The sequence below is a fragment of the Chrysochloris asiatica genome, unplaced genomic scaffold (assembly GCF_000296735.1).
Source record: "Chrysochloris asiatica unplaced genomic scaffold, ChrAsi1.0 scaffold00014, whole genome shotgun sequence".
Taxonomy (NCBI): Eukaryota; Metazoa; Chordata; class Mammalia; order Afrosoricida; family Chrysochloridae; genus Chrysochloris; species Chrysochloris asiatica.
In genome coordinates, this window is record NW_006408532.1 from 14,858,773 (window position 1) to 14,873,837 (window position 15,065).

The following is a 15,065-nucleotide window of genomic DNA, read 5'->3' on the forward strand; positions in this document are numbered from 1 at the left end:
TATAGGGTTTCCAAGTAGCAGCTGGTGAGTTTGAACTGCTGACCTTATGGTGGCGTGCTTACTGGTATCTTATATAGGGTCACTATGAGTCAAAATCAACATGATGGCAAGGGTTTAGTTTTGTTTAAAATAAAGAGCTTATTCTAAAGGAATTTAGTGCATTATTGATTAATTCAACAAATACATATATGCCAGGTACCAGAGTGGACTTCCCATGAAAATGATGAAGCTTACATTTCAGAACCCCTGACTTGCAAGGGCTGTGCTAACAGACTTGGAAGGAGCCCCCTCAGTTTTGTACTTGTAATTTTGTATTATTTCCTTAAACAAGTTTCCTAGATTGCATGCATTCAGGCCTTCCAAAGTCTAACCTGACCTTAGCCAGACTAATTCCTGAGAGAGACAGTAGTGAACGAAACAAACCTGAATCCTGTGCCCTGTGTGACAGTCATATCAATGAACAAGAGAAGCATGAGACAAGTATATACAAGAATAAACTTATAGCGCAAAGGTGTGATAAATGCCAGGGGAAAAAACAAAGAGTGGGCTTTCAGAGAGGATGGGGGTAGAACCTAAATTTGGTGGAGGTCTCAGGGGAAATTTCTCTGAAGGGAAGTGGGTGTTGTCCAGAAGAGTAGGAGCAATGCAGACAGAAGGAACAACATCTGGGAAGACCAAGATGAGTTGGGAAAGCTGGACATCTCCAAGGAGTAGGAAGGTCACTGTGGCAGACCATGGGGAGGAAGGATGGGGAGAGTGGAGGAAAATGAAGTGTAGGGGTGGCAGAAGTGAATAGGTACTGGGGGGGAGGGGGTTGATTATAAAAGAAATGAGAAGCCACTGAAAGGTTTTAAGCAGAGAAGAGATGGGATTCGATTTAGATTTCATAAAGCTTGCTCTGACTGTTGTATGGCCACGCACATGAAAAAAACTAAAGGACCTTTTGTCAGATGCCCTAGATAATCAGGCAAAGCTCAACAGTACAGCAAAGACTGAGGTGCCCAAACGAAAGTTGAGAGTAGGTCTACCATCCTCCACTGCCATTGAGTATATTCTGACTCTTCACAGTCTTAGAGCCCAGAGTAAAACGGCTCCATCAGGTTTCCGAGACTGTAAATCTTTATGGGAGCAAAGAGCCTCATCTTTGTCCCATGGAGTGATTATTGAGTTTGAACCACCGATCTTGTAGTTTGCAGTTCAATGTCTAACCCACTGCATCACCAGGGTTCTGTAAGTTGAGGGAAGAGGGCCAGAAAAAGGCAAGGAAAAAGTGGATTTTTTTTTTTTTTCTGGAATCTCTGGACCTGTTTTGAGTTTACTATGGAAGTGATGGGAGTGGATGGGGTAAGGGGTTCTTTATCTATTTTTTTTTTTTTATTTAGAAAAACCAAAGGAAGAACACAGATGGTCAGTACCAGGGAGAGTCCATTTGATTAAAAGCCTGCAATATAAGGCAAATTTATGGCCTTACTACCCAGACACTTGAATCCCCCCCTCAAGATTGTAACCCCTCCACACCCACGGGTCACTGCAGAGAGAAGAATACAGCAGTCTGCTTCAGTCCTTACATTCACCATAACCTCACATTAGATACTCAACCTAAGCCAGCCAGTTGGTCCAGGCAACTGGAGCCCCAAATGTCTGTACCTTTATTTATATTATGAAAAATATAATTCTTAAGGGATACCTGACATCTAGGCATATGAATTGGAAATCTCTACTGGTTTATTATGTTTACTTAGGATTGAAGGAGTTTTTATTTGCAATAGAATCACATAGAAGTTTTCTGTCATAAGTCACAATGTTTTCTACCCTTCAAAGCCTAGGGGAATTGTCTTTACTGGCAAATGAAATGGCTGTAACCAAATTTTTCTACTTGATAATCTGGTCTATGTTATAATATTTAAATTTTCCATTGCTGATGCACTGAATACTTTGTTATGTTTCTAGGGTCTTACTTGCTGGCCAACACCAAGTTTACATCTCAGCCTGGCTACATCGGAAGGCTCTACGGCCCCTCCCTGCCAGGAAACTTGCAGTATTGTCTGAGTTTCTATTATGCCATCTATGGGTTTTTAAAAATGAGTGACACCCTGGCAGTTTATATCTTTGAAGAGAACCATGTGGTTCAGGAGAAGATCTGGTCTGTGTTGGAGTCCCCAAGGGGTATTTGGATGCAAGCTGAAATCACCTTTAAGAAGCCCATGCCTACCAAGGTACAGTAGAGATGCATCATCGTTCAGTCACCTTCAGTTGCTGCTGTCGTTGTTATTAAGTGCCGTCAAGTCAGTTCCAACTCATAGCAACCCTATGTGGAGTTTACAAGGAGCAGCTGATGGGTTTGAACTACAGAGCTTGTGGTTCGCAGTCTTGTGCTAATCTGTTGATCCTACAGCGCCACCCACAGTGCTGGTCTGGGTTAAAAGAACTGTGAATCTCTGCTTAATTACATTCAACTGGTTGGTATAGTTACTTTCTTTTGTCCGGGTCCAGTCCCTCTCCACACCCTATCACCAGCTGTATGCAAGTTCATTGTTTCCTTTTTTTTTGTATTTGGTTTTGTTTTCTGTTTTCTGAATCATGGCCACCTAGGGAGTTTTGATAGTTGTTTAATTCTTTGATTTCCTGAGAATGGTCTAAAGACTGGAAATATATAAATAGTCCAAATTGAACAGCTACCTTCAGGTTGAGGCCACGACACACACACACACACACACACAATTAATGGAATGCTGTTGTTGTTGTTACTGGTTTGTGTATGAATTTGAATAGTAGTCATATGAACTAGTTTTCCTAATTGTATAGATATTTTCCTATCACTGACAGCCAAACTTCATCTCTCATACTTCAGACATATTGTCAGGAGGGACCAGTTGCTGCAGAAGGATATCATGTTTGGTAAGGTGGAGGGTCAGAGAAAAAGAAGAAGACCCCCAACGAGATGGATTGGCCAAGTGGCAGCATAAGTGGACTCAAGTGTGGCAACAATTGTGAGGTTGGCCCAGGACTGGGCAGTGTTTCGTTATGTTGTGCATAGGGTCACTATGAGTCGGTACTGACTCAATGGCACCTAACAACAACAACTGATGAGTTTGAACAACCAACCTGGTGATTCAAACTGACCTTGTAGTCCTGTACTTATCCTACAGTACCACACCAGAAAGCAAGTGATCAAGAGTTACCTTGAGACTTTCATACTCTAGAAGAGGATAATGAGGCAAGGGCACAATTCACTCCATAGGTTTTCCCTAAAAGCCAAATGTCAGGAGAGATTAGAAGCGATTGTCAAGAATTCTATCATGCTGAAGCACAAACATTAGGCTTTATGCATTAAAGTCCTTAGTTTAAGGTTATGTATAGTAACCGTAACACGGTCTCAAAATCCACTGCCATCAAGTCGATTCCTACTCATAGCGACCCTATATAGTATTTCTGAGATTGTAAATCTTTATAGGAGTGGTTGTTGTTGTTGTTAAGTGCCATCAAGTCAGTTCTGACCCATAGCAACCATGTATAGGATTTTTAAGGAACAGCTAGTGAGCTTGAGCCACTTACCTTGAGGTTCAAACAGACCTTGCAATCCAGTGCATTAACCCACAGACCCACACCAGAACTCTTTAAAGGAGTAGACAGCCTTATCTTTCTCCCATGGAGCTGCCGGTGGGTTTGAACCATTGACCTGTGGGTAGCAGTCCAGTGCTTAACCTACAGCACCACCAGGGCTTCTGGCACAAACATTAGGTCCTGAAATATCTCCTGGTCTGAAGCTAGTTTTTTGGAAAACTCATTAAGCATTTCTTTCAGAAAAAACAAAAAATGTGAAACCATTCATAAGTCTGAGAATGGCTAGGTATTCTGTGTCATCTAGATCTGGCTTAAGGATCAGCTCAGCAATCATTAAAATTTTCATGATTGTTGTTGTTGTTAGGTGCCATCAAGTCAGTGCCAACTCATAGCTACCTTATGCACAGCAGAGGAAAACACTGCCCGATCCTGGGCCCACCTCACTATTGTTGCCACACTTGAGGCCATTGATGCTGCCACTTTGCCAATCCATCTTGCTGGGCGTCTTCCTCTTTTTCTCTCACCCTCCACCTTACCAAACATGATATCCTTCTCTAGTGAATGGTCCCTCCTGACAATATATCCAAAGTATGAGAGACGAAATTCGCCCATCCTGGACTCCAAGGAGCACTCTGGCTGCATTTCTTCCAACACACATCTGTTGGTTCTTCTGTAAACCCTCCTAAATTTACGTCTTTACTCTGTGAGAGAATTTTTGTTGTTGTTAAGTGACGCCAAGTCAGTTCTGGTCCATAGCGACCCTGTATAGGGTTTCCGAAGACTAGCTGGTGAGGTTGAACTGCCAAACCACATAAACTTCAAAGTTAATTATAATGTGAAGTTTGTTGAAATGTCACTTCCTTGGCTATATAAATAATTACCGCATTAAAAAAAAAAAAAAAAGGTTGTCATTTGCAGATTTGGGAGAAAATGCCCCAAAACACAAATAACTTTTTTTAAAAAAATGTATGGGACCCTTCATGCCAGCCCTTCCCAGAGTATGTTCCATGGACACAAATATCTGTAGCTGTTCCATTGAAAAAGAATTCTGTTGTCAAATCTATTTGAGATATTTTGCATACAATATCATATTCCCCCTACACAATGCAATGAAGACTCATAATGCACAGTTGTTGTAGTTATTGTTAAGTGCCGTGGAGTCGGTTCTGACTCATAGCGACCCTGTATAGGGTTTCCAAGGAGTGGCTGGTGAGCTTGAACCGCCGACCCTGTGGTCCAAACTGACTTTGCAGTCCAGAGCATTAACCCACAGCACCAGGACTCCATAATGCACAGCCTATTGGAAACTGATCAATCCTGCATTAAATACTCCTGTTTAACTTGGTTTAAGGTGCTAATTTCCCAAAGCACTTGACCTCCAGTGCTTTTTTTCGGTCATTCCTGTTAGCATCAACCTGCTTTGGTAGCACTTAATACAGTATATTGATACTGCTAGCTTTCCCACCTGTATCTTTTCATTGGACTTCCCTAGATTCTGGGTGCTAGAGATTTGTGTCTTACTTACTTTACCTTTTGATCTCCAATGACAACAAAATTTCTGGAACAGCGCTCAGAAAGAAAACGGAATTGTCCAAAACTATGTGGCACTGGGAGTCCTGGTGTGGCGCTGTGGGTTAATGCGCCAGACTGCAAAGCCATTTGAACTGCAAGGTCAGCAGTTCAAGCTCACCACCTGCTCCTCAGAAACCCTATACAGGGTTCCTATGGGTCGGAACCGACTCGATGGCACTTCACAACAACATGTGGCACTGAGCTGCAAGGTTGGCAGTTGAAATGTACCAGCCACTCTTTGGAAACCCTACAATGGGTCTCTTGAGTCAGAACCAACTCGACGGCACCAAACAACAACAAAAGTCAAGGAGGAGCCCTGTTGTAGCACCATAGGATAAGCACTCACCTTCAAGTTCAGTTTGAACCACAAAGTCAGCAGTTCAGATTCACTAGCCGTTCCTAGGAAATCCTATACAGGGTTGCTAATGAGTCGAAACTGACTCCACAGCACTTAACAACAACAATGCCAAGGAAAAAGAGATAATAAATGTGACTGCCTTTGGATCCCATAAATCATAATCCCACATAGCCTAGCACCTGAGTAATTCATTCTGCAAAAATATCCTGCCAGAGTACACAGGGACACACATATGCCAAGTTTAGTTTGGCGTTTCTTATTCTTAGATTTACCAAACTAAGAGCTGTGAGTCTTCCCTCTGAAACAGCTTTTTCCATGCTTGTTAGCTATCCCTGAGCCAGTGCTGGATTCATGGTGACCTCTCGCACAATGGAGCCAACTTTGTCTGGTCCTGCACCATGCCCACGGTTGGTTGCAGATCAGACCGTTGTAATCCATAGGGTTTTCATTGACCAATTGTAGTCCATTATAGTGTGGGAGCCCCTCTGAAACCTCTTCAGCATCATAGCAAAATGTAAGCCACCACTGGTAACTGTGCATGAATTGCATTGGTTAGGAATCGAACTTGGGTCTTCTACATGGAAGGTGAGGATTCTCTCCTCACCTTGTTGTTGTGAGGGTGACTCATATCGATCCAGTATAAGGTTTCCGAGAAGCAGCTGGTGAATTTGAACCACCAAACCTGTGGCTAACAGTCCAATGCTTTCTCTACAGACCCACATCAGGATCTCTTATCCTTATATCACACTATTTCCCCATTCCCAAGGACCAGCCCTCCCAATTCTCCTGGCTCCTTTGCTGCCTCCCAGTACAGCTCCTCCAGCCTCCACTCTGACCTGTGCTTAGTGATGCTCTTACTTCCACCTCCTACCTTCCCCATTCCCGCCTAGGTCTTCTGGCTTTCCCACATTGTTCCTCTGGACCCTCTGTAGTTGTTTCATCTTCTTTTCACCCGGCTTCTCAGCAAAGCTGGAGAAAATAAGACTGATCTCCACTGGCCCTTTGTGCTGCCAGGAAAGCTTTTTACTCCTCTTCTCTCTGATGACTTCCTTTTCTATTCCCACCCCAGATGTTCAAATCCATTTCCACTGGCAGGTTTCCAATTTGACCATCCTTGCCTCATTCTTAGGAGGTGACCTCATGGGCTCCTCTCCCAAAAGGATGAAGGAATTCAACACGAGAGTCTTCTCGTCTGATCCTCTCTGAATTTCCACCTGCCTCTCTTCATCCCCTTCAGAGTCTGGTGGAGGAAATATTATCCTTGCTCTTCTTCAAAATTAATCCCTCTGTCTTTACATTTGGAGTCCTGGTGTGGCTCTGTGGGTTAATGCGCTGGACTGCAGAGCCTATTTTAACAGCAAAGTGGGCGATTCAGGCTCACCAGCTGCTCCTAGGAAACCCTACACAGGGGTCCTTATGGGTCAGAATCCACTTGACAGCAACAACAAAACAGCACGACAACAATGTTTACATTTGCTCTCACCCCTCCTGTATTCCTGAAGCATTATTACATGAACTATTTCTTCTCTCCTAAATCTTCAGTCCCCATTAATACAGTGATGTCACTAGTGTTGATCCAGTACAGTGGTATCACTTTCCTCCCCACTTGGGTGGAACAGTCCCGCCCCTCCTTGGCCCCGCCCCCACTACTCCCTGCAGTGCCTCCTGTCTCCCACTGGCTAAGGACAGAGACACCCCTTTTTGCTCAATGACTGGAGTCCTGGCGTGATGCTGTAATTAGCACTGATTGGAAAGGTCGGTTTGAACTTTGAGTATGAATCTAGGTGAATTGGAAGTCATCAAAAATAGAATGCATAATATTCAATACACTAAGCATTAGTAAGCTGAAATGAACTGGCAAAATCATTCATTACTGACAAGATATCAACACATTATAAAATAGGCAAGGGCAATTCTCAACATAGAACAGAGAAAATTGTACCATCAAAGGGAATAAGTTGTAATGTGAGGTTGAAAAGATGAGCCAAGTCTGGAAAACTAAACTCAGTATTGATCCAGAAATTCTAAATTATTTTAAATGAATAAGGCAGGCTTGAAAGACTCTCATTGTCCTATTTTATTTCATTTCTGGTACTTGATGGGGACTTTTGTGTTTCATGTCAGTTTATGGAAAACAACTGCCAGACTGATAAGCACAGCTGCTTGTTCTAAGGAAAGGCTGATGCAAGCATGGCATCTATGTGAGCTCATTCTTTCATGATTTCCTGAGGAGTGAATTTCATGGAATATTGTTGGTTTGCCACGTTTTGTCCTCCCAGTACCAGGAAGAATAGCTAAAAGACATAATAGGCATTCTTTACCTGTAATTTTATTAATACATTTTAGTAAACAATATTTATCCCAAAATATTCTATATGAACCTGAAAATACCACTGTGGCCTAATGCGTCAGACTGCAAAGCCGTTTGAACTGCAAGGTTGGTGGCTCAAGCTCACCAGCTGCCCCTTGGAAACCCTATACAGGGCCGCTATGGGTCAGAATCGATTCAATGGCACTTAACAACAACAGCAATCTTATAGTTGATTAGGAATTCTTAATCTTGCACAATAAAATCCTGATCTGGCACTGCAGAATAATGCACTGGACTGCAAGGTCAATTTGAACCACAAGGCCGGCAGTTCAAACTCAACAGCTACTCCTCGGAAACTCTATACAGAGTCACTATGGATTGGAACCAACTCAACGGCATTTAGTAACAACAACAATCTTATACAATGCCTGCATTTTATTATTTTTTTTAATGTTTTATTGTGAATTGAGTGAAAGATTACAGAGCAGATCATCTGCTTTGCATTCAACAAATTGTATACTACGTTTCATTACAATGACTGCAACCCACTCCGTGTACCATCAGTTAACAGTATTTACCTCTATTCACTTTACTCTTGCGTTTCTTCCTCTGTCTTCCACTACCTTCATCTTTACTCTGCCAACCTCCTTCTTGTTGTGACTTGCCTGTCCCGTTCACCCATGTTAACTTGTGTCTACCCTCGAACTCGTGGGTAGACCCTCCCTCCCGCCAACCCCAACCCTTATCATTGAATGTTTCTTTGATCAAGAAAACCTTTTCTTAGCTTTTTACAACAGTGGTCTCATAGAACATTTGTCCTTTTATAATTGCCTAATTTCACTCAGTGTAATGAATGACTGCATTTTTATGGAACCTTTTTCTGAGTTTTCTTGATGATAAAATATTGTTCTTTGATGCTCAAAACCAGACTCTGGGGAGCCTCTGGTTTTGGGGGGAGATTGGAAATCAGGTAAATACTCTGTGGCCTTTGTAGTTTTAAGCCCAATTCATGTCATTGGAAATTCATAATTCACACAGTAATAAGATTCTCTAATTTCACCAAGGCAAAGGTATCCTACTACTTTTGCATACATGCCCCATCTTTTTTTCTCCAACTCTTTGGTGTCATTCTCTGGATATTTCTGCTCCTGTTTTTCAGTGCCCAACTCTAGTAGAAGTCTGTCTCACTACACCATTGATGGGCCATGTCTTACTTATCTGTTGTTAATGTTGTTAAATGCCATCAAGTAGGTTCTGACTCATAGCTATCCTACATACGGATTCTGAGGAGTGGCTGATGAGTTTGAATCACCAATCTTGCATTTCAAACCAACCTTGAGGTTGAGTGTTTATCCTACAGCACCACACCAGGACTCGTGATGCTATAACAGAAATGCCACAGTGGATGGCTTTAACAAACAGAAATGTATTGTCTCACACTTTGTTGTTGTTGTTGTTAAGTGCCATCGAGTTGTTTCCGACCCACAGCAACCCTGTATAGGGATTCCAAGGAGCAGCTGGTGAGCTTGAACCACCAACTTTGTGGTTCAAACCAACTTAAGAAGTTACAAGTCCACATTCAGACTGCCGGTTCTGGGGAAAGATCCTTGTCTCCTTTCAGAATCTGTAAGCACAGTGTTCCTTGAAGATATGCAGGCATCTTGGCATCAATCTCTCCCTGGATCTAGGAACTTTACAGTGCGGGGATTCCAGGTCCAAAAGACACAGCCCACTCTTGGGTCTTCTGCCTTGGTGGAAATAGGTCCCTCTCTATGCTCACTGCTTTCTCCCCTTATGTCTTGTAAGATAAAAGCTGTTGCAGTCCAGGTGTGGCACTGTAGGATAAGCACTGGACTGCTAACCACAAGGTCGGTGGTTCAAACTCACTCCTCAGAACCCCTATGGAGGGTCGTTATGAGTTAGAACCAACTCAACATCCCTTAATAACAAGAACAACAAAGCTACACCCCTGGGAAACTCCCCTTACATCAGATTAGGATTATGATGAGATTTGGCTGCTCTGGTGTGGTGCTATAGGATAACCACAGAATCAGTGGTTCAGGCTCACCAACTGCTCCTCAGAAGCTGTAGACAGAGTTGCTATGAGTCAGACCCAATTTGACACCATTTAACAACAAGAACAAGAGTGCTGTTGTTGTTGCTAATGTTGTTAAGTGCTATCGAGTCGATTCCAACTCATAGAGACCGTGTACAGAGTTTCTGAGGAGTGACTGTTGAGTTTGAACTGCAGCCCGTCCTTCATTCTCTTATTGGTTTATCACATCAGATCATATCAGGGGGGATCATTACATAACTGCCAAACCACTGAGAATCATGGTTGTCACAAGTTTTTTAAGTGGACACAATTCAGTCCATGACAGGTCATAAACTTCTATTTTTTTTCTGTTCAATATCAGGTTACATGTGTTTGTATACAGTGTTCATGAACACATTTGTTTTTGTGGCTGCCCTATTCTGTCTCAGTCTTCAATCCAAGGCATTTCAATCTCCCTTAGTTTCATTCTAAAGTGCTCTGGTATGCAGTGATTAAAAAGTTCAGTTGCTAATTTAAGGGTTGGCAGGGGCTGGCAATTTGAATCTACCAGTTGCTCCATGGCAGAACGATATGGCAGTCAGCTTCCTTAAAGACATTTGTTCTGGAAGCCTTGGGGGGCATTCTGCCCCACTCTATTGAGTCACTATGAATTGGAAATGACTTAATAGCAATAGATTTGGGTTTTGTTATTGTTGTTTAGTTTCATTCTACAATTAAGGGTTGCCTGATAAACAAATCTATAAGGCAAATTCTAAACCAGGCTTCTTGTTGTTTTTATAGTTTTCAATATATATGACAAACTCAGTACCTTTAATATATAAATCTACTCCAATAAATTAATTAATAAAAAGGAAAGTTAAGCAATAGGAAAACAGGTAAAAGATGTATACAGGCAAATCAGGAAAAAAGAAATAGAACTGTCAAATAGATGCCTAAATATTCCCAACCTCATTTATAATCAAAGAAATTTTTTAAATAATAAGGTAGCACATTTGTCTATTAAATAGATAGAAATTTATGTTTTAAACATAATACCCTGCAGTATACATACTAATAACTGTGTTCATGCTGTATATTGTTTGTATTGTTTTGCTTACTAATCAAAAAAGAAATCCTTCACTTTAGACAAAAAAAGTACAAAGACAGGTAATAGATTTGTTGTTGTTATTGCTAAGTGCCATTGAGTCAGGTCAGACTCATAATGACCCCTCATAGTATTTTTGAGGAGCAACTGGTGGGTTTACACTGTTAAACTAGGCTTCACAGTCCAGTGCTGATCCTAGAGCTTCACACCAGGAGTCTGGATGATAGATTGTTGTTGTTGTTGTTGTTGTGAAGTGCCGTTGAGTCAGTTCCGACCCATAGCGACCCTGTATAGGGTTTCCAAGGAGCAGCTGGTGAGCTTGAACCACCAACCTTGCAGTTCAAATGGCTTTGCAGTCTGGCATATTAACCCACAGTGCCACACCAGGACTCCGGATGATAGATATAGATAGATAAATTATAGTTAGATAATATATTGCCCTATTGTTGTTGTTAAGTGCCGTTGAGTCAATTCCGACCCATAGCGACCCTGTATAGGGTTTCCAAGGAGTAGCTGGTGAGCTTGAACCACCAACCTTGCAGTTCAAATGGCTTTGCAGTCTGGCGCATTAACCCACAGCGCCTAGAGAGGTAAGAATTCAGGGAAATAAGGATTCTTACATGCTCTGGAGAAACTAAATATTTCTAGATGCCAATTCAATTACATATATCAAAAGAAAGCCACCAAACATGCATACCTTGGGCATAATAATTCTATGAGAGACTTTACATAAGGAAATAATTATGGTTGTGCACACAGATTTAGCTACTAATGTTTATCTCAGCATTGTTTGTAATATTAAGAAATTAAGACATTACCATTCTAGAGTTGGTTAAATTGTTGTAGCATGGAGTCCTGGTGTGGTGCTGTGGGTTAATGTGCTGGACTGCAAGGTCAGTTTGAACCACAAGGTTGACAGTTCATGCTCACCACCCCTCCTGGGAAACCCTGTACAGGGTCACTATGAATCTGAACCAATTCAACAGCAATTAGCAACAACAACAGCATAGAGGTCAGAGTTATATGTGCAAAAAACCACAATTCTCCATCAATTCTTTGCCTTGGGTTTCAATGAAAATAGTGGTAATTATGTCACTTTCTCTGGCTGACATGAATAGCGCAAAATCAGTATTCCTGTTTAAGCCTTAGCAGAAGACTGCTCAAAGTGTCTGCTATCTTCTCCTAATCTAGGAGATGGCCCTTGAGGGTCAAGACAAAGACCCAAAGTCTTCGTTTTTTTATGTTTATTTAATGTGTTCTGCATGGTCTTCCAGTGGTGGTGGTGTGAAATGCTGTCAAGTCATTTCTGACTCATAGCCACCCTGTATAGGGTTCCTGAAGAGCATCTGGAGGGTTAGCAGTCCAGTGCTTATCCTACAGTGTCACACCGTGACTCCATTGTGTTGGGGTAAGCTTGACATTTTTATATCTGCATCCAACTGAGCCACAACAAAAGTTTCAGATTGTGATATTTCTCAGACATGACCATTCAATTGAGGGTTACAGTCGGTGAAGGGCTTGACCAAGGGTCTTCCTCAAGGGAGATAGACCACAGACAACCTACATGGTGTGCCCACCCAAATCATAGGCAGCCTTGAGGCAGAGGAGTCTCCAAAGGGCCCCTACTCTGAAGAATGTATGTAAAAAAAACGGAGAATCAGTCACATCTGTTTTCCTTCAGTGATAGTGAACTGTTTATGGTCAATTATACATCAATGTCTTCATTTTTAGGGTGTCAAATTAGATTCTAAAACGCAAACAGTAACATCTTAACTTTTGTCTGGTGTTTATATTTTCCAGAGACTTTCAATGTTTAATTTTCCATTTGGAGTCTCAGTCATAATTGTGTGGGGTTAGTCATCTGTGTCCCGTATGAATAGAATGTGAACTTTGGAGTCAGACAAACCTTGCTCCCAAAACAAAGAAAAGGATTGAAAATAGATACAAATGAAAATAAGTTTGGATTTGGGGAGTTGAAGAAAAAATTTCCCCCCTAAGGGCCAAAATTTTCAGTGTGGAGCTTGAGATAAGGTAAACAGCCAAGGACAAGAAGTACAGTGCTGAGGGGCGGGGAGAGCTGTGGAGAAGAGAGGTTACTGACTGGTTCAACATTAGCCAGCTCTGAATTTCAGCCATGATACATAGAAGATGTATTAACAGACATAGGGCAAAATGACAGAACACTGGTTGTAAGCAAAATTCATAGACAGGGCTGATTACTGCTAGTTATTGGAGTGTTTCAAGATCATGACTTTCAGAATCATATTTTTCAACACTTAAAGCAGAGAGTAGAAAATGAACAGAGTGGTGTAATGAAGCAGGCTTTACCAGGGGTCCAGAATGCAACAGTTCAATCCTGAGTCTGCAGCTGACTGTTCAGTGACCTTGAGGTTATACCACAAGATCTTTGGGTCTGGTCTTTTTTTGCAATCCATAAAATGACTGATTCTAAGTTCTCTTCTGAAACCGCCTGTCTCCTTCCCATGACCAAAAGAACCAAATGCACTGTAGGATTCTGAAATCAGTTAGTTGAGAGATTTAGATAATTACTACCAAAATAGTAATGGAAAATTTTGACTGTAGTATTGTACTCTCTCACAGCATGCCCTCTTACCTAGACCTGAAAGCTCTTGTGAGCAGGAAGATTTTCACACTGAGAAAAACTGGAAACTGGTCCATCTTTGTTGCTTGTCAAAGTCAGAAGTTGAATTAAATCAGATGGATATTTTAAAAAGAACAAGGAAACAGACTTTTTTTTTAAGGAAAGAAAAGTGTTGGTCAGCTAAACACTTTTTTTAAATGCATCATCTTTTTGCTTTTTATGGAGTTTGGAGACCAGATTTAATATTTGCTTGAATATTATTACTATAAATATAAATATACTAATAGAATTATTACTATTAATATTATTACAATTACAGTTTAGCAACTATTTCCCAAAACCTGGCCGGAGTTCTATGAATGCTAAAATCTAACAATCATCTTTTTAGATAAAACTCTTCTCAGTCTATCTTTAGGAATTTGTGAAAATTCCATTCCTATAGCTAAGTGTCTTAATACTGGAATTTGTAGTTTGTTTTACTGCAGGTTTATGTGTTTTTTTCTATTGCATCTTATTGTCAAACTGTTAATGAATGCCATTGCATTGTATAGCATATCCTGCATCTTAATGAAGGCCTCTGGAATTTTGCTGACTACAGTATAGTCATTTTATGAATAATTATTTCAGCCAACTCTGTAGTTGCCATATCCAAATGTATAAGAGAAGATGATTTCAAAGAATTTTAACCTCATCTGAAGGAAAGTTAAAATTAACCCAGAGTCAACCCCTTTAATAAATTGTTGAGGTACACCTCATAGAACAAAGATTTAACTAGGCCCACTTTATGAGCATAAGGAGCTCTGGTAACATAGTGGTTATGAATCGGACTGCGAACCTTAAGGTCAGCAGTTCAAAACTACCAGCCTCTCCACGGGAGAAAGATGAGGCTTTCTGCTCCCATAAAGATTTACAGCCTCGGAAACCCTGTACAGGGTTGCTATGGGTGGGAAACAACTTGAAGGCACTTAACAACAACTTTATGAGCATGGTTAATTTATGGGATTGTTAGCCTAGGATTAAAAAGTTTCTATCTGAAGATAAAAGGTCATTTCTAGCAACAATCATTCACATGGTGATGATAGGTCTAAATATGGCTTTTGGTAAAAAGAAGGTAGTAAATTAACAGAAATAACCTGGCAAGCTATGTTTGTCAAGCAGACTGTGAAAACTATTAAAAGGTCATTTAAAAAGTTAATGTCATTGTTTAGCTTTTTAATACAATCCTTTTCAACAATACAGCAAAGGTTTATGTTGGTATATTCCTTAACTCCCTGCGAAGCTTTTCTCTTCCACCCCCTACCCCACAAAATCTTATTTCAGTGTATTGGATAGCACTTAAAGTTAAAGTCAATTACCCCAAGTCTTTTAAAATCCAACCTGACTTGGTTTGGATAAACAAATTCTTGGCATATCTGTTTCTCTACTTTTTCTTCCTTGGGTACTTTGGCCAGGAGCTTTCTGATCTTTATAGATCTAGGAAAGACTGGTCCCCTTGGATAACACAGCCTTGAGACTGAA

The 15,065-nt window shown here is 41.0% G+C and overlaps 1 protein-coding gene across 1 annotated transcript in view; it reads left to right on the top strand.

The window, feature by feature from the left end:
- The window catches only part of MAMDC2 (MAM domain containing 2), a 200,994-nt gene that overhangs the window by 145,965 nt on the left and 39,964 nt on the right, over positions 1-15,065 (top strand). Inside the window, exon 9 of the mRNA XM_006834912.1 lies at positions 1,951-2,216. Coding sequence (XP_006834975.1) covers positions 1,951-2,216 — 266 coding nt within the window. The remainder of the gene's footprint in view (positions 1-1,950; positions 2,217-15,065) is intronic.